The following is a 26,395-nucleotide window of genomic DNA, read 5'->3' on the forward strand; positions in this document are numbered from 1 at the left end:
GGAAGAGTATAGCTAGGTTTTTCTCTGTTATCACTTCGCAAATTGAGAAGTATCCCAATGTTACATAAAAAGCCTTTCTCTTACCAATGTTAGTTCATAAGTTACAGCTAAGTTTTCCAAGCCATTTTCTAATCAGTCATTTAAAATCCTATGTTCTCTTATGATACAAGGTTAAATTTAAAATTTAAGAAGCAATTAAAATTATAAAGTTTCACTTTGTTCAATGCAAAGTTTTAGCTCCCCTTTCAAAACACTACAGTTGTATCACTTATTTAAATGTGACCTGCATTGCAAATACAGAATAAGTTATTCTAAATTTTTGCTTCATTAAATAAACTACATCTTAAATTTGACAGGCAAGTCAATCCCCACCCATTTTGTTTTATTGTTTCTCTTAACCACAGCACAAATAACAACATTTTAAATTGGTTACTAGCAATAATACTAGATAGATGGTTCAAGAAACAGACTTTTTAGAATAATGGAACTTCTTTAAAATGATTTTAATGTTTTATTGCTGTCTATACTGATCATGTATGTAGTGCAAATAAATGGCTTCTGGTGGTTATAAAGCATTCCTCAATTATAGACCAGGGCTATACATTTGACAAACTTGCTTTACATAAATCATACAATAATATTTCAACTTAATACAGAAATTCAGAGCTAGTAGGCAAGTCCCACTATATTGTATTTAAAACATCTCTCTCATTCTTAAATTTGACATTTCCCAGGAAATATCACATTCTTAACTAACGATTAGTGAAAGAACACAACCACAACTAATTAATAGGAGCCTGAGAAAAATATTTAAGGAAAAAAATCACACAAATATACTACTGTTATATATACATTATAATCAGGTATAAGCACAGTTTTTAAATTGTGTTCAGTTATATGCTAAGGTTGTGAATTTAAAAGCTTAGCACAATTGGTGAAATAAACAATAACTTACAAGGGAAGCAAGTTCACATTAGTATTACACTTTTTTTTTTCAATTACCTAGTAGAGAAAACAGTTCAAGGGCTCACAGGCAATTGTAACACCTTTTTTATTTTTCACAGTTACTGAAATCAGTCAAATATTAAATAATTTAATTCAGAAGTATTATTTATGCACACAAACTACACTTGTAACAGCATGACATTTTACTTGAAAAATAAAGGATGAAATATTATATTTATTTACATGTTGCCCATAGCACTGATGGGCTTTTTTTAATGCTTTGTTTTCTAAAAGTTTTATTGTTTCTAAACAAACAAAAATACACTTGAAAAGACTAAACCAAAACAGTACCACCTAAAATCACATCTCGTTATCAGACATCATTGTCCTTACAATTTAACTAATAAGATTTAAGATTGACTTCATCTTAAAAGTATGAGAACATTTTAAAAACCACAAAATTTCAATCTAGCCATTTAAATATAGTAAATCGTGCTTCCATAGTAAGAGTGTATCCTTTAAAAATGAAAAACAGTAAAGAGCACAAAATTTTTATATACTTACAACACTGAATAATTAATGTAAACTTTTTAAATATTCCTTTGCCTTAGACATTTTTCCTCTTAATTTTTCAAGGCCTTATCATTAAGAGCCTTCATTATGTTCTCTTGTCAACATAAATGCACTTATTATGGGAAAGTAATAAGCATTCCCAACTGTTTTAATGACTTCTCTTAAGGTAAAATTAGTTTTCATTTTAGGTCTATACCTTTTATGTAAAGCTGAACCTGGTTCTCTGTGTAACTTTCTACATTTTATTCATAGTCATACCCACAAAGGATGCAATATTATTTTAGAAAGAAACACTACTAACTACTTCAAATATGTTGAAAAATAGAAGGACCAATTTAGAGCTCTTACGTAGGAAATAATACGTAAGCCTAGGTATTATGTAAGACTAATGGGTCTTTCCTAAGTGAAGATCAAATAACTTTCACAGTTTTATTATTAATTGTTCTTGAGTTTATTACTAATCTGACAATCAGGACCAGTTAGATAACATTTCAATGTGTCTCACTGTGTATTATACAAAATGCTTTAGAAGAAAGTTTTAATAAACACTGTATAAAATATTAATTTTCCATAGCTTATAGTTCTTAGCATTAAAGGTGTTGTGTCATACTGAACATAAAAGTAAAGTAATCCTATTACCCAAAGATGCAGATTGGATTCTATTTCATTAAGCAACTGTCATTTCTACTACTACATACTGCGAAAATTCAGTGAAAAGGCAGGGTAAAGAAGCAGCTGTACCTCCCTTGCTTCACACAGAGGTTTCATTAGGCACTCAGTTGGCTATTCTTTTTTCACTGAAAGAATAAACCTTCACCTACCCTTTCTCTGTGACTACTTCTTTACCAATATCTGGGTCACATATAATCTGAAAAACTTCAATAGCAAATGTACTTTTTAAAAGAATGTATATTAAGAAATCTCTAAATAATCCAATCTAATCTGCTCAGATATTTAAATTTTGCTACAAAATAATTTTAAAGCAATAATGTACTGAATTCCCAATCCAAGATTTCTTTTATATATGCATCCTAAATTATCATCTTTGAGATATAGAATTTCTTATATGTTATTGTGCAAAATAACTCTTAACCACAAAACTCTAAACAACTGCTGCATTTAAAATCAAGCGACATCCAATACTCCAGCAGCCACAAGTTGCCGTGAGAGCCAGTCCAACCCTTCGTACAGTCCCATACCGCTTCGAGCATCACAGCCCTGAATATACCAGCTACGGCCGCAACATAGTTTATGGAGACTGAGAAGTTCAGTGATTTCTTCTACTGACAGTGCTCCAGCAACATCCTGAAAGATATATATACACATAATTTTTTTAATCAGTCTATCCAAATTATCATTTTTCTAATTATTATTTATGGAAATCTGTTGATAGCATTCTAACCAAAACCTGAACAAAGGTTAAAACCTAGATTCATAGCACTCTGGGAGGCCGAGGTGGGTGGATCGTTTGAGCTCAGGAGTTCAAGACCAGCCTGAGCAAGAGCAAGACCCCGTCTCTACTAAAAATAGAAAGAAATTAGCCAGACAACTAAAAATACATAGAGAAAAAATTAGCCGGGCATGGTGGCACATGCCTGTAGTCCCGGCTACTCGGGAGGCTGAGGCAGGAGGATTGCTTGAGCCCAGGAGTTTGAGGTTGCTGTGAGCTAGGCTGATGTCATGGCACTCTAGCCTGGGCAACGGAGTGAGACTCTGTCTCAAAAAAAAAAAAAAAAAAAAAACCTAGATTCATCTTTCAATAATTATTATGACACTAATAAGAATAGAAAAAGAGTTTTAGTTAAAGTGATTTGTATATGTTTATGTATATATTTTTTGCAAGGGTAGCCTTACAATAAAATCAATAAAGGCCATGCAACCTGAATGAAAGATACTGCCTAAATCATTAAAAGGCACCAACTTTAAAAAAAAAAAAAAGAAGAAATTAAGACATATATACCATAAAAAATGGTTTATATACAGTGTTTACATAATGAAGAGTTCATTACGTTCCCACTCTGAACACCTCTTACCCTGACTTCCCAGGAGCAACCACCAGTAACCATTTCTTACATATTTTTCCAGAAAATGTTCGCACACATCCATGCAAATAAACACAAACAAGAACATACTTTTGGCTTTCTATATCTTGCAGGGTTTTTTTTTTTAACTGAAACATGTTGAAGATAGATATTATTCCATTCTCTGTACAAGCAAATTTTTCACAGTTTTATTAACACATTAGAATTGCATTCCATTGTACGGATGCAACATAATTTATTTAACCAGTTCTATATTGAATATTCAGATTGAAGTCATATGCTTATGTGCTATTATTAATACACAAATCCATATATATACACACACATACACATATAGGTCTACGTACATCTGCAAAATTATCTGTAGGATAACCTTTGGATATTTTCTATAGGATATATTACTAGAGGTAGATTTGCAGGGTTAAGGGTACATACATCTAAAACTTCGACAAATATTGCCAAATTGTCCTCCAATAAAACGTTTCAGTTTAATAACCACAATCAACATTGTGTGTGAGTCTCTGAAGATTATGAAACATTTTCATCTTTAACTATCTGATGGGTAGAAAAGGGTATTTTCACTTTGTCATATTTACATGTCTTCAATCACAAGTAAGGATGAATGTACCAGATCTTAATATTATAGTTTGCCCTTTTTTTAAGGGGAATATTCTTTATTCTTCATTCTACTCTTCCCCTTCTATGACATCTATTCTACTCTACTTCACCTAAAAGCATTCTCATCCTCCTAGAAGCTTACGTTCAAGATCTAGGAAGCTTCAGCTATTTCTAGTCCTTGATCCTACCCATTCAGTCACCAATTCTAACAATTCTACCTCCATAAAGTCCCTTCCATCTGCCCCCACCTTTCTAATCCTCTAATTCAGGCTCGTAAGTCTCACTTGAATTAGTTCATCAATTTATTGCATCTCCCTGTCTCCAGTACCTTCCCCTGATTCATTCTACATTCTACCCCCAGGATTACAGTCTTGATACAACTGATACGATCTTATCACCTGTTAGTCAAAAAACATTTTGATGGTTCTCCTTTGCTCACAGAATAAAACCTAAATTTCTCAGTCTACCCTGTCAGGTCTTCACATTGTGGCCTCACCTGTTATTCTAGATTTTCTTCCTCCTCTACCTGCACCTCACATATAGGTCTGCTTGATGCTCTCTAAAAACATTAATGCTGTTATGTTCTCCGCCTGTAATTGTTTTCTTCACATATTGACCCAAAGTTTTAACCATAGTTTCAATTCTTATCATAATTTCAACTCAAATCCTACATTTTACAAATCTTACAAGATGCTACCTTTAGAACTACTCCCTCTCCTAATTCTCCATTAACACTTTTAATATTATTGAAGTTACTTACCAGTTTTCTTTGTATTGAATCATACATATGTGTTCATGTATATACACAGGAATTTCCTGTAAGCATTAACTACCTTATTTCTTTTTTGTATACTCCAAGGTACCTAGCACAGCATTTTTCACATAGATTGTGCTATTGTACATAACAGAAACTTTGTAAATATCTATTGAATTGATTCTCTTTTGAAATTTTTCCAGCTGCTTTATGACATGGAATACAAAACTACTAAAATAATATATAAAAATGTATTACCTGTTTGTTGGCAAAAATCAGGAGCAAAGCATCTCGGAGTTCTTTTTCTATTAACAACTTTGCAAGTTCACTGTGTGCTTCACTAATTCTGTCTCTATGACTGCTATCAACGACAAACACAACAGCTACCAAAAAAAAAACCACAAAAATATTCAATTAGTCACTTATTAAGTTTCAGTAACTGGACCAAATATTTAATGCCCTCATTATATTTTGGTTAGAATTTGTCTACCATCGGTATTTTGACATAAAGGTTACCTATTATGGTAGGAGTACCTACAAATAATTAACAGTATGATCTCAAGTAGTTCACATAACTTCTCAGGTTTAGTTTCCCCATCTATGACAGGATTTACAGCACATGCTCTATCAAACACAAATTGCTCTGCATATCAATTAGTATTTTTCTCATAATGAATGAAAATGTGCCTCTTATGATCTTCTACCTACTGATGCTACTTGTTCTTTGAATGCTATGTCCTATACCAAAAGATAGTCTTTTAAGAATAAAAACATCACCATCTTTGTCTCTACAAAGTATTCTTCTCTCTAGGTTAAACGTCCCCGGACTTTCAACCATTCCTCATATTCAAAATTCCATTTCTTTCTTGATTATGGCTCATATTAATATCAAAAATCTCAAGTAAAGATAATTATCTACTCTCTCATCTTGGAAAGTAGGATGACATATGGAACAGATGGCATGAACATAAACATCATGTTGGAATGTAGGAGGCAAAAGTGTAGAATGGGGCCCAAGTATGAATAAAAGCTAGGTGGAATATATCTGATATAATACAGTTTGGACAAAAGAAAGCCACTATAAGTTCTTCTGCACATAACAACTATTTGTGAATGGATATGAGGGAGTGAGGCTATTGAGAGATTATAATGAGATAAATGTTGAACTGAACAGCAGAACCATACACCACAAATTCAACTCTATACCACCATATTGTGATCACATCCATATGAATACTGATATATTAACTGATAAGAGCAGCAAGAGGTAAGTACTTTTAACTGCCTATATACCTAAGCTAAGTATGGTTTTTATTCTATAATAATGGTTTATCATGAACAGACCAAAAGTACATATCCCAGTCTTTCTACCATCATTTTTTAAAAAATGAGGGACTGCCCACTGATACTTAAATGTATAGTCAAGTATTTAGTCATAAATACCAGCTTTGCTAGTTAAATCAGTGTACTGAAAACTGTTATCCTAAAACTCTGAAAAACTAAGATGTTATTTTTGACTCTTACCTTGGGTATTGAGGTAATAATGTTTCCACAATGGTCTTAATTTGTGTTTTCCACCTACATCCCAAATAGTGAATTTCAGATTTTTATATTCTACAGTTTCCACATTAAAACCTGTTTTTAAAAAAAGTTACTTTTATACCATATTTATAACAAATGACACGTCAAACACAAGCTGTTTTATAATTATGACTTACAAATCATCAACATGCAGCAACATCTACTGAAGCCAAATCAACTCCATTCCTGATCCTACATAGGGAATGTACACCTTCAACAGCTGCCAGCCCTCCAGACCTTCACCAGGGTCCTTAGGAACTTGGAATCCATGTACATGCCAGCTCTGCTCCACTACTGCCCCCTCACCCCTAACCTCAACCAGGGTCATCAATCCTCTATTCCTGCCAACTGTCCCCCCAATAGTTTGTTCCTTCTTATTATGCCACCATCTACATTTCAACCCCATAGCCACTGAATCTTATATTTTTTCTCTGAAATGTTGGTGTCTTAGAGCCAGAAAAGAGCTCAGGCTATCGTGACAGATCTGTATCAATTAAGACCCTGAGAACTCAGCTGTAAGGTAGGGTTTGTCCATAAAATGTCCATTAAGCTAAAAAGCAATACTCATACTTACCAATTGTTGGAATGGGCTGCATGAACTCATCCTGTTTTAACTTAAACAAAATAGTAGTTTTTCCAGCACTGTCTAATCCTAATGTAACAACTCGAATTTCCATTTTTGGTCCAATGTGAACTCTATTGTCCTAGAATTTAAAAATTTTTAAATGTTTTTAACTTGATATGGAATTAGAAAATAACAGCATTTATACTTTTCTCTTTATCAATAAAGCACCTTTGTTAATTATTTTTATGACTCCTATTCATTCCTAGACCCACTGCAATCTGAATTGTATTCTTCAAAATCCCCTGAATCTGATCTTCTCTAGGAGATGAATTCCTCCCAATGGCTGAATCTTTCATTAGTAAAACTGACCATTTTGCCTTTGTATAAATACAATATGCCCACTTAATTTTTCCAGATTTTCTAACTCAATTGAATCTTCTTTAAATCTTTAAACGTATTTTTATGTTTGTACTAAAAACCTCAAAATAGGGCCAAATTAATTAAAAATGAAAACTGCTGCTCAGTTCCCAGAAATATCCACTATTAACAATTTGATGTATATTCCTCCACACACTTTCCGATGTACTTAATGGCCAACATGCACAAGCAAAACAGGTATGCCTTTTTTAAAACTTAAAAAAAGAAAAAAAAAACACTACACACACAGACAATGCAATTAATGTTTTTCACTCAACAGTATATTATGGAATCCTTTTAATGCATATGGATCAACCTTTTTCTTTTAGTGGTTTCATTATAGTCCATGAACTACAGTTTAACCAATCCCCAACTGGTAGATTTTAGGTCATTTCTGATTTTATGATATTACAAATAATGCTGTAATGAACATACTTGTGCATATTACAACTGTATGACCTCTCTGCCTCACTGCTCTCATCTCATAAGAAAGAGGATAGAAATAGTACCAAATTCACATAGGATTCTTCTGAAGGATTAATTTTTAAAAATACACATAAAAGTCCTTACAACTGTTTGTGGTATATAAGTGATATTTTGCTTAATCCTTTGAGAACTCTGTTCTTAGCTTGTATGATAAAAAATTTTCCTGGTTTAGTTTTATCTACTTTTTGGATGCTCCTTCTCGTTTCCCTTTTATTCACCTCTTAAATGTTGGTATTCTTGAGTCTGTATGAGGCTCCCTCCCCATTCCACATATTTTCACTTACTCCATGAGCTTCCAAACCTACATTTAAGTGCAGTCCTAAGTCTCAGAAATAAAACAACATATGAACCAGAATAACTTTATGAGAACTCTACAGACCAGTTGAAAAGTTACTGGCCGGGCGTGGTGGCTCATGCCTGTAATCCTAGCACTCTGGGAGGCCGAGGCGGGTGGATCACTTGAGCTCAGGAGTTCGAGACCAGCCTGAGCAAGAGCGAGACCCCGTCTCTACCAAAAATAGGAAGAAATTATCTGGCCAACTAAAAATATACATAGAAAAAATTAGCCGGGCGTGGTGGTGCATGCCTGTAGTCCCAGCTACTTGGGAGGCTGAGGCAGTAGGATCGCTTAAGCCCAGGAGTTTGAGGTTGCTGTGAGCTAGGCTGACGCCACGGCACTCACTCTAGCCCAGGCAACAAAGCGACACTCTGTCTCAAAAAAAAAAAAAAAAAAAAGAAAAGTTACAGCACCCAGGCCAATATAAAACCAAGTAGAGATTCCAGTGTAAAGGATAACAAAATTCAAGGCATTCTGTGTACTCATCCCTGCCCTTCCCCCTATCCAACACAGTAAGGTGCAACCACCAGGAGGAAACTACAGAATATTAGCAAGCCGAATTCAACAACACATTAAAAGGATTATATACACCATGGCCAAATGGGATTTATACCCAGAAAGCAAGGATTGTTCAATATCAATCAATGTAATACACGGAATGAGACAAAAACCACATAATCATCTCAACTGATGTAGAAAAAAACATTTGACAAGATTCAATACCCTTTCATACTAAAAACACTCAACAAACTAGGAGTATAAGGAAACTACCTCAACATAATATAGACCCCTGGGGACCCCTGTCCCCAACCTATGGTGAGTTGTATAATTATTTCGTTATATATTACAATGTAATAATAATAGAAATAAAGTGCACAATAAATGTATTGTGCTTGAATCATCCTGAAACCATCCCCCACCTCCCCAATGCATGGAAAAATTGTCTTCCTTAAAAATGGTCCCCGGTGCCAAAAAGGTTTGGGACTGCTGATATAGACCATGAAATGCCCACAGTTAACATCATACCCAATGATAAAAACTGAAAGCTTTTCTTCTAAGATAAGGAACAAGACAAGGATGCCCACTCTGACCATCCTATTCAACAAAGTATTGGAAGTTCTAGCCAGAGCAATTAGGAAAGGGAAAAAAAAAAGGATCCAAATGGAAACCACTATGGAAAACATTATGGAAAGGAAGATGTAAAACTATCTTCACAGATGATATGATATTATATGTAGAAAACCCTAAAGATACCAAACACATACAAAAAAACCGGTTAGAACTAATAAATGAATTCACTAAACTTGCAGGACATAAAATCAATACACAAAAAACAGTTGCATTTCTATACACTGACAATGAACAATCCAAAGGAAATTAAGAAAACAATTGTATTTACAATATTGTCAAAAAGAATAAAACATTTAGCAATAAACTTAATGAAGGCAGTGAAAGAATTATACACTGAAAACTATAAAACATGCTAAAATAAAGTAGACACAAATAAATAGAAAGACACTCAACATTCATGGATTGAAAGACAATATTGTTAAGATGTCAAAACTATAGCAAACTATAGATTCAATACAATTTCTATAAAAATCCCAATGACATTTTTTGCAGAAATAGAAAAAAAAGGATCCTAAAATTCATGTAGACTCTCCAGTGATTGTAAATACCCAAAACAATTTTAAGAAAGAAGAACAAAGTTGGAGGACTCATACTTCCTCACTTCAAAATATATTACAAAGCTACAGTAATGAAAACCTTGTGGTACTGGCATAAAGACAGACATACAGACCAATAGAATAGAATAGAGAGCCCAGAAATAAACCTTCACACATATGGTCAAATGATCTTTAACAAGAGTGCCAAGACCACTCAATGAAAAAAAGAACCTCTTCAACTAATGACACTGGAGAAACTGGATTTCTACATGCAAAAGAATGAAGGTGGACCCTTATCTTACACTATATGCAAAAATTAACCCAAAATGGATTAAAGCTGTAAACTTAAGACCCAAAACTATAAAACTCCTAGAAGAAAACAAAGCGGAAAAGCTTCACGACATTGGATTTGACAGTTATTTCCTGGATATGATACCACAAGCATAGGCAATAAAAGCAGAAAGAGACAAATGAGACTACCTCAAACTTAATACTTTTGTGTATCAAAGGATACAATCAAGAGAGTGAAAAAACAATGTACAGAATGGGAGAAAATATTTGCAAATCATAAATGTGACAGGGAATTAATATCTAGAATATATCAAGAACTCCTACAATTCAACAACAAAAAAATCAAATAACCCAATCAAAAAAAGTGGGCAAAGTACTTGAATAGACGTATTCCAGACAATATACAAAATGGCCAACAAGCATATGTAAAGATGCTCAACATCACTAATCATCAGAAAAATGCAAATCAAAACCAAAATAAGGTATTACCTCACACTAATTAAGATGGCTACTATCCAAAAACAAAGAGAAAATAACAAGTGTTGGTGAAAATGTGGAGAAATCCAACCCTTGGGCACTATTGGTAGAACTGTAATATGCTATAACCACTATGGAAAACAACATGGTAGTTCCTCAAAAAATTAAAAATAGAACTACTATATGACCCACCAATTTCACTTCTGGTTATATATCCAAAAGAATTGAAAGCAGGGTCTCAAAGAGATATTTGTACACCCGTGTTCATAGCAACACAATTCACAGTAACCAAGAGATAGAAGCAACCCAAGTTTCTGTTGACAGATGAACAAATAAACAAAATGTGGTACATACATACAATGAAATATTATTCAGCATTAAAACAGAAGGATCCTCTCACATGCTACAACATGGATAAACTTTGAGGACATTATGCTAAGTGAAATAAGACAGCCACAAAAAACAAATACTGTACGATTCTACTTATATGAGGTATCTAAACTAATTAAATTCACAGATACAGAAAGTAGAATGGTGGTTACCAGGGGCTAAGGAGAGAGGGAGAAAGGAGAATTGTTGTTTAAAGGATATAAAATTTCAGTTTTGTAAGATAAAAAATTTCTGGAGATCTGTTTCACAACAATGTGAATACTACATACAGTACTGAGCTGTACACTTAAAAATGGTTACAATAGTAAATTTTATACTGTGTGTTTTCTACCACAATAAAAAAATTGTGGTACATCCTCACAATAAAGTACCTTGCAGGTGTAAAAATGAACAGAAAATGTCACTGTACACTGCTATGTAGTGATCTTTAGGATGTACGGTTAAGTAAAAATAGCAAGTAAGAAAAAATGTAAAAGACAGTCTACCTTTAAATGCAGGGAGTGCGCATACAAATATATAAACATAGTTCTATTTTTTTTAACTGATGAATAAAACTAACAAAAAATTCTAAATGGTTTTCTATGTGGAACAAAGTAAAAAGGGTAGAGGGAACAGAGATAAAAGGTAGACTTCTCTGAATGAACCTCATTTTGCAGATTTGACTTTGGACTATGTAAATGTTTCACATAATTATAAAACAAATTTTTTTAAAGCCCTTAAAAATAGAAAGTTTAAAAAAGCAGAAACATGAACCTTTCTAAATCAGGGAGTACCCCATTTAAAAGAGATAACTGTATCAACCAAATCCCAAGTATGTTCCTTGTTTGGATTCTGTCTTTAAAAAATTGTGGAAACAATCTGAAAATCTGAATACTAACTCAATAGTTGATATTAGTGAAAATATTAGAGATTAATTATTAAACTTTTTGGGTATAGTAACAGCATTTTGAGTTTTGGGGTTTTTTGTTTTTGTTTTGAGACAGGGTTTCACTAGGTTACGCAGGCTGGTATTGAACTCCTAGATCCCAATGATCCTCCCACCTTAGCCTCCCAAAGTAGCTGGGACTACAAGTGTGTCGCCCCATGGGGCAATTGTTTTTTTAAAAGAGTCCCTATCTTTTGGAAATTTACACTAAAAATTTCACTGATGAAATGATATGATGTTGAGAGGAAATGATTATGACATTAGGATTTGCTTCAAAATACTCTGGGGGACTGTAGGTAGGAGGAGGAGTGGAGAAAAGGGGATATGAAATAAGAAGTTTATAATTGTTAAAGTGGGTGATGGGTGCAGGAAAATTCACTATATCATTCTTCCTATTTTCCACTGATAAACGTTTTTCTTAAAAATTCTATAATTCATGAATTTCCTGGTTGTCTCTTCAAGCTAATTATCATGAAATGAAAATCAATCATGATTTATCAGAAAACATATCTAAAAATAAAGTATAGTACATTACCTTCGTAAAAGTGACAGGGATGCTGGCATCCAATTGAATATGATCTGCAACCTCTGTAAACTGCTGCTGCTGTTTCTGCAATGTTTCCAGTAACCTTGTAATTTCTTGTTTTGCCAAGACAACTCTACAATCATCCTAGAAAAGGGAAAATAGTATTTCTTATAAACTTTTTGTTAAAGAAATAAGGAAAAGAGGCCAGATGCAGTGGCTCACACCTATTAATCCTAGAACTTTGGGCAGCCAAGGCAAGAGGACTGCTTGAGCCCAAGAGTTTGAGGTTGCAGTGAACTATGATGACACCACTGCACTCCAGTCTAGGCAACAGCAAGACCTTGTCTCAGAGAAAAGAGAGGAGAGGAGAAGAGCGGAGGGGAGGGGAGGGGAGAAAAGAAGAGAGGAGACGCGAGGGGAGAAGAGGAGAAAGAAAGAAAAGAGATACATCAACAACTCACAATAAAAGCCCTTTTATCATCACAGTATTCAAAGTTAACTTAAATGTAATTATGGCTAGGATAATAATAATTGGGCATTAATAATTTATTAGTATAACCTCTACGGAAATCAGTATAGAGATTTCTCAAAGAACTAAAAGCAGATCTACCATTCGATCCTGCAATCCCACTACTGGGTATCTATATCGAAAGGAAAAAAGGGGCTAGGCCTGGTGGTGCATGCCTGTAGTCCCAGCAGTTTGGCAGGCTGAGGCAGAAGGAACATTTAAGGCCAGGAGTTTGAGACCAGCCTGGGCAACATAGTGAGACTTTGTTTTTACAAAAAATAAAAAAATTAGCCAGGCATGGTGGCATGCACCTGGAGTCCCAGCTACTTAGGAGGCTGAGGCAGGAGGATCATTTGAGCCCAGGAGCTCGGGGCTGCAGGGAGCTATGATCATGCCAATGCACTCTAGCCTGGGTGACAGAGTGAGATCTTGTCTCTAAAAAAGAAAGAGAAAGAAAAGAAAAGCAAGCATTATATCCGAAGGATATCTGCACTCATGTTTATTGCAGCATAAAATAATTCACAATCCCAATGATATGGAATCAACCTAAGTACCCATCAACCAATGAGTAGATAAAGAAAATCTGGTATACATATACCATGGAGTACTACTCAGCGATAAGAATGAAATAATGACTTTTGTAGCAACTTGGATGAACTGGGGTGAGAGGGTATTATCCTAAATGAAATAATTCAGAAACAAAAAAATAAATGCTGCATGTTCTCACTTATAAGTGGGAGCTAAATTATGGCTACACATGGACACACACAGTGGTATAATGGACAATGGAGACTCAAAAGTGGGCAGGGTAAGAGGGGGTGAAGATGAAAAATTACCTATGGGGTACAATGTACACTATTAGGGTGATGGGTACACTAAAAGCCCAGACTTCACCACTATACAATAATTAATAAATAAATAAATAAACTTAAAAAACAGTCTGTTCTGAGAGGGGAAAAAAAATCCATTCATGATGTTGCATGCAAAGAAAAAATAATAAGTTAAGAGCCTATCAACCAAAGAATGGATAAATTGCAGTATATTGATAAATGGAACACTGTATCACAATGAGAATAAACCACAACTACATGTGATGATACAGATTTCACAAACATAATGTAGAGTAAAAGAAGACATGGCACAGAGAATTCCTACTGTATGATGTCATTTATATTAATTACCAAAATAACCAAGGTATGCATTAGAAGTCAGGATAGTGGTTTACCCTCGGGGAAAGGCAGGCAGTTACCAGAAAGAAGTATGAGAGGACTTCTGGAGTTACTGACAATGTTGTGTTACTTGATCTGCATGCTGGTTACACACTAATGATCAGTTTAAAAATTCAGCCAGCTGAACACTTACACACACATTTCTGTACATATGTTCTACTTCTAGAAAAAGGTTAAAAATAATTTAAGATACACATATATTGGTTTAAAAAAAAAGGACAAAGGTCAACCTGTGAAAAGTCTCCCTCTCACTCTAGATCCCCAGGCCCTCCACTCAAAGTCAAGAACTTTCCACGTTCTTGAATATTATTCCAGAATATTCTATACATAACCAATATAGTCTTTATAGGCAAGACATCTCCTAGTAATATGTAAGCTCCATGAGAGCAGTAGTATTATCTGTTTTTGCTCACTGTTGGATACTCAAATTAGCTGACAGCAATTCCAATGTTCCAGTTGCTCAGAACCAAAACCTTGAAGTCATTCTTGCTTTCTCTCTCCTTCATGCCCTACATACAATCTGCCAAGAAACACTACTGAATATCTAGAATCTGGGCACCTCAACCCCCATTATTCAAGCCATTATTACTGTCTCTCACCTGGAATTCTACAGCAGCCACCTAACTGTTGAACTCCTTCTTTTCATCTTTGCCTTGCTTTAATCCATTTTATATACATCAGCCAGAGTAATACTTTTAACAAGTAAGATCAAGTCACTCTTGTGCTGAAAACCCCACCATGGTCCCCCTATCTCAACCAATAAAAGTTGAAGTCCCCACAAGGCGTTCCTTACATAAACTTCCCTATTACCTCTGACTTCAGTTCTTATTACTCCCTCCTTCACTTACTCTACTCCATCTACAGAGGCCTTTATTGCTGTTTCTTGAACATACCAGGCATGCTGCCCTAGGGTTTTTGCTCTAACCATTTCCTCAAGTAGAATGTTCTTTCCCCCATTAGGGCTTGAATTCCTTCACTTTCTTCTCCTTTGAGTCTTTGCTCAAATCTCACTTTTTCTCTATAATGCTTACCCTGACTATTTAATAATGCAATCTGCTATACAAACACAAACATGTAATCACATTTGTAGAGTTTTTTCCTTAGCTCTTATCACTTCCTAACATATAAGTTGCTTATTTAGATACAGTTATGATTTATTGCCTGTTTTCTCCTTGCTAGAATAGCAATTCCACAAGATTATGGCTTTTGCTTATTTTGTTCATAAATATACTCTAAGTACTTAAAATATACATAGCAATATTAGGTGCTCAAAAGATATTTGCTAAATGAATAAACAAATATTCCGCATCTGGCATAATGCCTAGAACTTAGATGATACATAATTTCTTTGAAGGGGGGGGATGATTAAGTTTTGTTCTCAAAAGTGAAAATAAATTTGTGATGTTTCATCTATTCCTTTGTCTATTTTCTCTGTGGTGGGAACTTTTAAGAACATTGGTTAAGATTCTGTGGCCATAAAACAGAAGAAAACTAATAGGTCCATATGAAAAATAAATACAAGACCCCGATTTCTTTTCCATTAACATAGTGAAGATAATACCGTATCATTAACAATTACAAGACGCTTCAGAAACTCTAAAACACTTTAAAATATTTAAGTAACTGTAGATATACTTTTTCATAAAATAAATATGAAAATACTTTTAAGTATTCAAGTAAATATGATTTAGGACATGATTCCATTCCAATTTTGCTAGTAGCCTGATTATCCACCATGAGTTGAACAAGTATTTATTAAGCTCTAGCTAGACACAAAGAATTTAGAGACAGTAAGATAAATAATACGTATCCAGTCAGCATCTAGAAGGATAAACAGGTATATTGTATGATTCAAGGTCCAATCAGAAGACACAAATCATACCAGTTATTTGAACAGAAAGAACTTAATATAAAGAACTGTTAACTAGGTATAGTTATTAACTAGGTAACTCAAAGAGTAGAAAGAACTCTGAGGTATCATGGAGACAGAAACTGTAGGAAATAGCTCCCACCTCCAGGGCTAAGGAAATAAAGGGAAGAGGTTAAAATTATTAAAACTTAGAAATTTGCAGGAGGGGCCCCAGGGAGCTAAACTCAGACCTCCAAGGAAGGTGGTCTCCTCAGAAGAGGAGTGCATTCACCAGAATGCCAAGCAAACAGGAACCCACAGAAGCCACTTCCCACAATCCAGTCTCCCTTCAGTGCCCTCCTGGTTGTGCCTAACACGTAGTCAGCTGGCAACACAGATATGTGGTTTGTAGAGTTCTAGCCCCAGCATCACAAAGCAGAGGACAGAAAAATAGGATTGGAGCTGAAAAACAACTTAATAAATGGCATATACATCAACTGCTACAATTCAATATAGTAAGGACCAAATGATAACTCAAGACTGATAAGGATACAGGCTGGCCACACTCATATAAGAGAAAAAGCTCTACAACAGTAAATGGTTTAGCCTACAATGATTTGAAATCACACAATTATTAGCAGCGTATCAATAAAGATAGACTGAAACTTTTCTGAAATTCTTATGGCAGCAATTATCCTTATATCTCCCACTTATAAAAGCAGATCCAAAACAAAAATGTGGGGCCAGGCGTGGTGGCTCATGCCTGTAATCCTAGCACTCTGGGAGGCCAAGGCGGGAAGATCACTTGAGGTCAGGAGTTCGAGACCAGCCTGAGCAAGAGCAAAACCCGGCCTCTACTAAAAACAGAAAGAAATTAGCTGGGCAACTAAAAATAAAAAAATTAGCTGGGCATGGTGGCATACGTCTGTAGTCCCAGCTACTCAGGAGGCTGAGGCAGGAAGATGGCTTGAGCCCAGGAGTTTGAGGTTGCTGTGAGCTAGGCTGACGCCACTGCACTCTACCCAGGGCAACAGAGTGAGACTCTGTCTCAAAAAAAAAAAAAAAAAAAAAAAAATGTGTAAGACTAACAGTTCTGTTACAATAATCTTGTATCTCACTTATTAAAAAGTAAATCATCTGCAAACTGGGTAATGAACTGCTTATGATACCTCAACTATCATAAAACATGTGTTTACTCTGATAGTGAAGTAAAGAACAACTGAATTAGAGCATAGGTAGATAGCACATGCTACAGAGGCACCCCCACCCCTGCAAAAAAAAGACCGAAGAAGAGCAAACATTTGAGCTGGACCTTGAAGAAGAAAAAAAGAGATATAGGCACTCCAAGCAGAAAGAATAGTACATATATGCTTGGCAAAGAAGAGTAAAAGGATTTGGAATGACTGAAGAATGATGTGAAGTTAGAAGGCTTCTAGAACCCAGGGCTTTATGGTGGGGGAAGGGCAGATCTTGAAGGAAGGGACACTGATACGGCTGGTGGAGCAATCTGAGGTCACAGACCATGTCCTAAGTGCATCAACACATGCAGCAGATATAAAATGTTCATCAAATTAATAAAATAGACTAGCGTGTACCTCTGTAATTACCTACTTAACTTTACAACTAAGGCCCCAACCACACTTAAACTACCTACCTGCTGCAAAGTCTTTTCACAATGAAGGCAGGCTGTTGAGACCTGGGACAACAAAATAGTCATATCTTCTTGTTGTTGCCTGAGCCAAATCAGTTTTTCACGAACATGAGCATCAACAACACTTAGAGCCATTTCTTCTTGACGACATAGAGTTTCATGTAGATCAGAAAAATAAGCTCGGACACATGAGCGGGCATTCTCTGCAGTACCTGGTACCTATGGAAGTCACAATAAGTTTTAAGCAATTATAAACTTAACAAAGATTTTATATGTAAAATATTGAAAATTTAATATAGATTGTATATTAAATTCCAAAATTTAAATTTCTATGCTAGATTTTTTCCCCTCAAATACAGACTTTGGATATCCCACTGTTTATAAATGACAAATGGAACATCTAACCTCCAGTCTCCCCCACCCCCAAACCTAGTTACCTCTCAGTAAATGGCAACTCCATCCTCCAGGTTGTTAAAGGCAAAAAAGAGCAGTAATTTTAACTCCAATTAACTCCATTAACACCTCTCTTCTATATCCCACATCTAGTCCCCCAGCAAATTCTACCAACTTCAAAATATATACAGCATCTGATCATGCCTCACCACCTCCACTTCTATAATACCAACCTGATCCAAGCCATCATCATCTCTCACCTGATTATTACAATAGCCTTCTTTTGGCCTAAGTGCCTGACCCTCCAAGTTACCTATCCAATCAATTCTAACAATTAATCACTAAGACCAACCCATTCTATGTCTTTAAAATCTCAAATCCATCTACTTTTCTTCATTCTCACCACCCTAGTATTACAGGCCACAAACATCTCTCAACTAGGTAATTTCAACAACATCCTAATGCATCTTCCTGCTTCCAAGCTTGTTGCTCCTCCAATTCATTTTCTATATTAGGAACAAACTTTCTTAATGTAAATCTGATTACATCATTCCCATGTCAATTCCTCACTGGCTCATCACAACCCTTAAACTAAGTACTGAACTCTTTAAAATGGCTACCAAGATCCTACATGATTGGCCTGTAACTTTCCAACCTCTTTTCCTGCCATTCTCTGCTCAATACTCAAAGCTCCAACCACAATAAACTTTAGTTTCTCCAATAGGTCCAGTCCTCAATTCTAGGCATTTTAATACATGCTTCCCTCCCTGTGAAAACTCACACCCTACCCCACCCTGCTCCATGACTGAATGCCTTCATATCTCAGCTTAGACTTCACTTCTAGGAAGTTTTCGCTGACCTCAGAGATTTTTGCCCCTGTTATCCACTGCCAAGGCACCCTGTACTCCTTCCCCACAAATAGCTACCACATTTGAAACTCTCTCTCTTCTATGATGAATTTTAAGTTCGATGAAGACAGAGACTTTTTTTAAAAAGCTATTTCCAGTGACTAGGGCAGTACTGGCACACTGTAATTGCTCAATAAATAATTACTAGAAGGTGAAAATGAAAAAAGAAAAAAGAATAAGCAGGTAAAAAAGGAAGGAAAAAAATCCATACATGTTCTGTGTGAGCCATTCCAATTCCATCTTCCACAATTTGTTCTCCTCCTTCAATGTGCTGAACAATTCCAACTAATTTTCTGGAATAATCTGAGATTTCCTCGGTGAAGGTCCGTATGCAATGAGCCATATCTAAAATTGATGCTCGGATCTGATTAGCTTCTGGTTCCAATACTGAATGCTATAAAATGCAACATAATTATAGAAAATAACTCAGTACTGACTAATGATATAAAAAACTATTTAAATCCTTCCTATTAAAACAGAGAAACATCAGCCATAAGCAGCTTTCATGTACATTAAGAAAAAATACAGCATAAAAAGGTAAAAAATACTAATTTACTTTCACTCTTTCATAAGGAAACTACTTATTCCACAAAGAAATAATTTAAAAATTTGGAAGTCCATTTATTGTTAAATAAGAGACCAAGAGATTGTCTCTAAAATTATAATAAGTAATAGTTCATCAATAGACATATTGTCAAAATAATCCAGTATATTATGAAAACATGCAAATGAAGAAGAGAATTTTTATTTCCTGTTGGAAAGCTATTTTTCAGTAAAGAAAGAATCATGAGACCTCTCTGAAATGTTTATGACATTCAGAAATTAAATCTCTCATTACTTTTCATGCAACCAAGCCCAATTCATTCACCAGTTAACTCTTCTTCAATTCCTTTTACATATACAACCTGGTCAGTGAAAACAAATGGTGAGCTGGTAAACTAATTAGACTCATCCAATTTAATTAAATTCATACCTTGTGACCTTGGTGTTTTCCATATTCTTTGCAGACACAGCACATGAGTGGGCTAGTTTGACAACCTTCTTCCAAGCAAACAAACTCAATGGCATGCACCTGGTGCTGAGAGCACATGGTTTTCTCATGAGGTTTGTCGGCTAGAGGCACTCGCCTGTGCTTTGCTAATGTCTTTGTAGAATGCGTAACCTGGGAACACTCCGAGCACAAATGAGTTGCACACACAGTGCAATACACAGATGCAACGTGAGCTTCATCTTCATCACAACGAATGATGCTCTGATAAACGAAAAATTAATGCCTTAAAATTGAACCCCATCAGTATAACATGACAATTTTTTTTTTTTTTTTTTTTTTGAGACAGAGTGTCACTTTGTTGCCCTGGCTAGAGTGAGTGCTGTGGCGTCAGCCTAGCTCACAGCAACCTCAAACTCCTGGGCTTAAGCAATTCTACTGCCTCAGCCTCCCGAGTAGCTGGGACTACAGGCATGCGCCACCATGCCCGGCTAATTTTTTCTATATATATTTTAGTTGGCCAGCTAATTTGTTTCTATTTTTAGTAGAGACGGGGTCTCGCTCTTGCTCAGGCTGGTCTCCAACTCCTGACCTCGAGCGATCCACTCGCCTCGACCTCCCAGAGTGCTAGGATTATAGGCGTGAGCCACCGCGCCTGGCCAAGATGACAATTTTTGAAATACAGAGGCCCACAATCTTTTCTAACTGACTAGCCTTTATATCAATATATGAAAATATAATGGTCATTAAGCACAAAGGTCATTCACTATTCATTAGAGGAAGTAGTCATTTCTATGGGTGAGAGGCTATTTCTAAAATTGGTTGTTAATATATGTTATAAATCAGAGGTCAAAAATAAAACTATTCTCATACATTTATTGTCAATGCAAAGATCTCTTCCAACAAATCCCCTCATTTTACTAAACCATGGTTAGAAGTATTTTTTTAAGACTAAAAAAATCTTATGTCTAACACATTCTCATTGCTTTAAACACTACTTGTCATGATGATGTATAGGAAGGACAGAAGCACAAATGCTATTTAGATAATCTGGGAGATGCATCAGAATTACCTGTGAAACTTTTATAAACACAGATCCCCAGACTCCAACCTGGGAAATTCTTATTTCAAGAGGTTGTGGATGAAGCCTGGGCTTTGTGTACTTTTTTCTAAATATACACAAGTGTAGTCTAACAGCTACACAGGTGAATCTAATGCACAATCTAATTTAAGCAAATTAAAAAAATAATAAAACCTACATATATGTAATATTTCTAATTTTTAATAATTACTAAAAAGCATTACAAGTAAGTAAAAAAATTATATCAGATAATGAAGAATGACTTTAACACTTTTAGGAATATTAAAAAGCCATAATTGGAAGGAGAGATATTTGGTATAAATTTTTTCAGAAATAAAAATTAAAAAACACATCAATGGTGTCATTATCACATTAAATAAAAAATGAACCATAGTTGAACAGTTTTGTTTGCAATTATGACAAATATGTAGATGTGCCATAAAAAATTCATGTCTTCTGCTTTACAGACCTGACAAATAAATAATTTACATGGTCAACATTAGATAACAGTCTAACGTCTTTTTTTTTTTTTTTTTGGAGACAGAATCTTTGTCTGTTGCCCAGGCTAGAGTGCAGTGGTGTCATCACAGTTCACTGCAACCTCAAATACCTGGGGATCAAGCAATTCTCCTGCCTCACCTTCCCAGGTAGGCTGGGACTACAGGCATGCACCACCACGCCCAGCTAATTTTTCTATTTTTTGTAGAGACAGGGTCTCACTCTTGATCAGGCTGGTCTTGAACTCCTGGCCTCAAGCAATCCTCCTACCTTGGCCTCCCAGAGTGCTAGGATTATAGGCATGACCCACCATGCCCAGGCCATAATGTCTTTTTAAATATAGATAAAAGATATATAGCATCTAAAAGAGCTACAAAAATTTTAGAAAACAATGTTTTGGTTTGAAATTCATTTCAATGATTCACTTTAATATAAAGAAATCATCACCTAATAAAAGGGAAGTGGAAATGAATCTGGCATTTTTTTCCTTGATACAAAATCTGTGGTTTTAAAGTCGATCACCAAGATCACTGTTATTTACTACAAATATTCTTATATCCATAAGTCTACTAAAGCTATGTCCTTTATTATATAGCTATGCAGATAATTCTTTAGGTGCTAAAAATATATATTAACCTTGTTAAAATCCACAGTTAATGAATTTTTCTAATATTTATTAGATATCTGCCCATCTGGATACAGAGTACATCTACACATAATTTAACCTTTTCTTGAAGATATTTAACAGTAATAATTCTATCAGAAGCTACTGCTATCTTTAAGGCATTTTGCCTCTACATTAAATTGCCTTTTTCATGGAGTTTTTCTTTCTTTCCTCGTACTTTATTGCTGACCGATTTGCATTTGCGTCCTCTGTTCTAACGTAGCTTACACATCTGTCTTAGTCTTCCATCTTCTTACTCTTTTCACTTTGTCTTTGGATAAAATGAAATTATGATAAAGACAACAGTTTACACAAAACATAATTAGGCATGGTATTTTAAGAGAATTCAAGATTTAGTTTTACTTTTGTTTTGTTGGGAACAGTATTGTCTTCAGAACAGTAAGGTTATGAAACGTGTTTCTAGAAATCTGCTTGCTGAAGGAGGCAATACTGTGCTATTAATGGCAAATATTTTACATTAGAAGAAAAATTCATATTCATAACAAACATTTCACCAAGTTCAATCAATAAATACCTCTCCAGATATCCCAATGGCTTCTTCTGCAGCTCCATACTGACCAATATGTCCATTCTGTAGTCGTTCCAAAAGCTCCAATAAAGCAAAATTTTTTTTCAATCCCCAGACACCTGAATCTCCTAGAATATACAAACAAAATCTAAATCTAACAAAATAGAATATTAATTTTACCCCATACCTCACAAGTAATTCCTATATCATATATAGTTCAGTCATTAATAATGTCTAAATTTTAAAAATTCAAATTTTCCCCATTTTCTTTTCATGACAGAACAATTGCTTTGTTAATGTACTTTTTAAAAAACAGAAGAACCCCTCAGCATTCCAAGTAGAAACATACGTTAAAATTCTATTATTTTTCTATCATTTAATATTATAAATCCTATTTTACATTGCAATCCATGAGCGCGCGCGCACACACACACACACACACACACACACACACACACACACACACACACTATTCTCGAGCCTATAAATAAAATCCAGATCCTTCAGCAGTTAGAAGGAATACCTGTTATTGTGAGCTTCTAATACCATCTGACATACCTGCCACCTAATATAGGTTCATTGAATGAATAAATGTATAAAAGGATGATGGAGTCATTGCCTGCAAGGCTCCCCTTCCTCTTGGCTCCTCTTTTCTTAAATAAAACAAAAATTCCTGTTGTGATTCTCCAAAAAACTAGGCTAAATATGTTTATCCTCCTCTCTGACTTCTGTGACCTTGTTTCCCAAGTACCACTATGCAGCCCACCCAGCATTTCTCCCTCAGCCTTGCCCCCACAAGGCCTTCCCTTAATGTTTATTATAACATGTATTCTACAACAAGCTGAATTCTATCTACTCTATTTATATAAAAGTCAAGAAATATAATAAATGACCATTTCAAAATATGGTCTTGACAATTTTCCAAATATTCAGTCATTATATAACAAACATATTAGATACATAAACTCCTAGCAGTATCTAGGTACTGCCAAATATATTACTTAATGTTTCTGTAACTGTCAAAACAACTCTACAATCTCGATAGCTTAACACAACAAAGACTTACTTTTTGTTCATGCAGCATCTCAGGGGTTGGGGAAAACAAGAGAGGCTCTGTACCCAACTTTCCATGGCCAGGGACACAGACTACTAAAGCTCCGTCCACCTAGACCACTTCACTGTAGCAGGGGGGAGGATTTACCTTGAACCATCATAAACTTCCTTCAACAACTTCAACCTGGAAGTTAACACTTCACTTCTTCTCACATTTCACTGGTTAAATGGAATCACCCAGCCATACCTAACTATAAGAGGGCAGGGAAGTGTAATTTCACCACATGGACAGAAGAGGAGAACCAGAAATATTGATGAACAGTACTAATAACTGCTGATATTCTCTTGAACTCAAGAGGAATTTTAATTATAATTATGACCTTTAACATTAACAGTAGTTTTCTCCTAGAGAGAAATTATAAATGATTTTTCTTCTTCCTACTTTTTATCTTTTCAAATTTTCCACAATGTATATAGACATTACTGCTATAATATATTTAAAAACAGATTTTTTAAAAAAAGAATGAAATCCAACTATATCAAGGGTCACTAATATACTCCACAGTAAAAACCTATGAGTTACAGTAATTACAATTTCTATCTAAGCCAGAGTTATTTTTAATGTTGATCTGATAGCAGTCATATATTTCAACGTAAGATATGACCAATCATTCACTGTGATAAATTCTAATTTGGCTAAACACTGAGAATGGTAACACCCCACATTGTGGTATTAACGTAGAGAAGGTAAAGTACACTCCAAAAAGATGGAAGAAAGGTTCTATCCACCATTTGCAAAACATTACCATTTCTATTAGTATTATATAAAGAAATGGTATGATACATGCATACATTACCAAATAAAACACCAAATAGGGCCGGGCGCGGTGGCTCACGCCTGTAATCCTAGCTCTGGGAGGCCGAGGCGGGTGGATCGCTCGAGGTCAGGAGTTCGAGATCAGCCTGAGCAAGAGTGAGACCCCGTCTCTACTAAAAATAGAAGGAAATTATCTGGCCAACTAAAAATATATATATACAAAAAAATTAGCCGGGCATGGTGGCTCATGCCTGTAGTCCCAGCTACTCGGGAGGCTGAGGCAGTAGGATCACTTAAGCCCAGGAGTCTGAGGTTGCTGTGAGCTAGGCTGATGCCACGGCACTCACTCTAGCCCGGGCAACAAAGTGACACTCTGTCTCAAAAAAAAAAAAAAAAAAAAAAAAAAAAACACCAAATAAAAGAATCTCAAAATAGAGATATTTCTCCCATCCCTGTTATTTCTTGGGTATTAGTAAGTTAATGTTACCTATAATAACGCTATCACTATCCTATATTAGTTGTCTGGCAAATAGACATACTACTTATTTGCTTCAAAGACCACCAAAACCTTAAGAAACCTATTCTTTCCTTACAAGAAAACATTTAAAACCATGTTTCTTAGCATTTTAAAGGCTTCCAACCTAAAAATATGGATACTTTTGCTTCCTTTTTAATGAATAAATTATTTTCAATGTATTCCACTTGGCATATAAAATGAATACATTAAAATGGTCTTAAATAGTATACTGACCTTCAAAAAAAAAGCAACCTGAAACTCTTTTGGGGAAAACTCCCCCATCAAAATGAGTAAGCTTACAGAACTTATGTTTGTAAATAATTGTTCAAATACTAATAAATGTTATTATTTCCAAATCTGGTATCCCAAAGTAGTAACTTATTTTGAAATATGTAATGCAAAGTTTTAAAAGTATGCAAGAAACTGAAAAAAATCCACAAAATCCTTTAACTAACTTTAACAGAAAATAAGGAGTAGTTATCACAAGCTACAAACACTTCTGTTTCTGATATTAGTAAATAAAAACATGCTGAGACTCAAATGACTTATTTGTATTTTCATTATTTTTGTTTGTAAAGAAAACATTGTTTTACTGCGTTAATAGATTCAGGCAAATTATTTACTCTGTGATGAAAATTCTTATTTCTTTCAATAAGGGTAGCAATTTTTTCTTAGGTTTTGTCTTTGCATATAAGTATAGAATATAAATATCTCTGAAGATGAAATAAAATTAATAACTAAGAGTGGGATATTTTACAGGTAGACTACTAACCTTAATAGAAACCAGGCTTTCTGAAACTTCCTTATTATTTTATCATTTCAAAAATCAAGTGGAAATAAATTGTTTTCTATGATATTTGTATTACATGAATAATTTTCAATATTAAATCCATACAAATAATTTTCCTACCTAGGTCTGTTACTTGTCGATCAAATGGGCAACGGATTGCTCTTCCATGAAGAGGTAGGCGGGTGAGACAGTCATGACAGACTGTGTGACCACAAAGCAGAAGGCGAGGAACTTTGTCTCCTTGCAGAGAAAAAACATCTTCACACACTCCACACTCCAGCACCTAATATTTGAAAAGGAAACATGTGACATGTGTTCTTCAAATA

The 26,395-nt window shown here is 35.0% G+C and overlaps 1 protein-coding gene across 2 annotated transcripts in view; it reads right to left on the bottom strand.

Moving 5' to 3' along the window:
• Positions 1-488: 488 nt before the first annotated feature.
• TRIM23 (tripartite motif containing 23) overlaps positions 489-26,395 on the bottom strand; it is a 33,313-nt gene continuing 7,406 nt past the window's right edge. The window contains exons 2-12 of one of the 2 annotated variants that reach the window (XM_045565863.1): positions 26,190-26,352; positions 22,899-23,020; positions 20,106-20,384; positions 19,344-19,526; positions 17,835-18,050; positions 12,604-12,738; positions 7,088-7,217; positions 6,457-6,567; positions 5,191-5,315; positions 2,718-2,823; positions 2,187-2,394 (exon numbers count right to left, since the gene is read on the bottom strand). In XM_045565863.1, coding sequence (XP_045421819.1) covers positions 2,336-2,394; positions 2,718-2,823; positions 5,191-5,315; positions 6,457-6,567; positions 7,088-7,217; positions 12,604-12,738; positions 17,835-18,050; positions 19,344-19,526; positions 20,106-20,384; positions 22,899-23,020; positions 26,190-26,352 — 1,629 coding nt within the window. In that variant the 3' untranslated portion in view covers positions 2,187-2,335. Of the gene's footprint in view, positions 2,824-5,190; positions 5,316-6,456; positions 6,568-7,087; positions 7,218-12,603; positions 12,739-17,834; positions 18,051-19,343; positions 19,527-20,105; positions 20,385-22,898; positions 23,021-26,189; positions 26,353-26,395 lie in introns of both variants that reach the window. The other variant, XM_045565862.1, reaches the window with a different exon arrangement.

Source organism: Lemur catta, chromosome 12 (assembly GCF_020740605.2).
Source record: "Lemur catta isolate mLemCat1 chromosome 12, mLemCat1.pri, whole genome shotgun sequence".
Taxonomy (NCBI): domain Eukaryota; kingdom Metazoa; phylum Chordata; class Mammalia; order Primates; family Lemuridae; genus Lemur; species Lemur catta.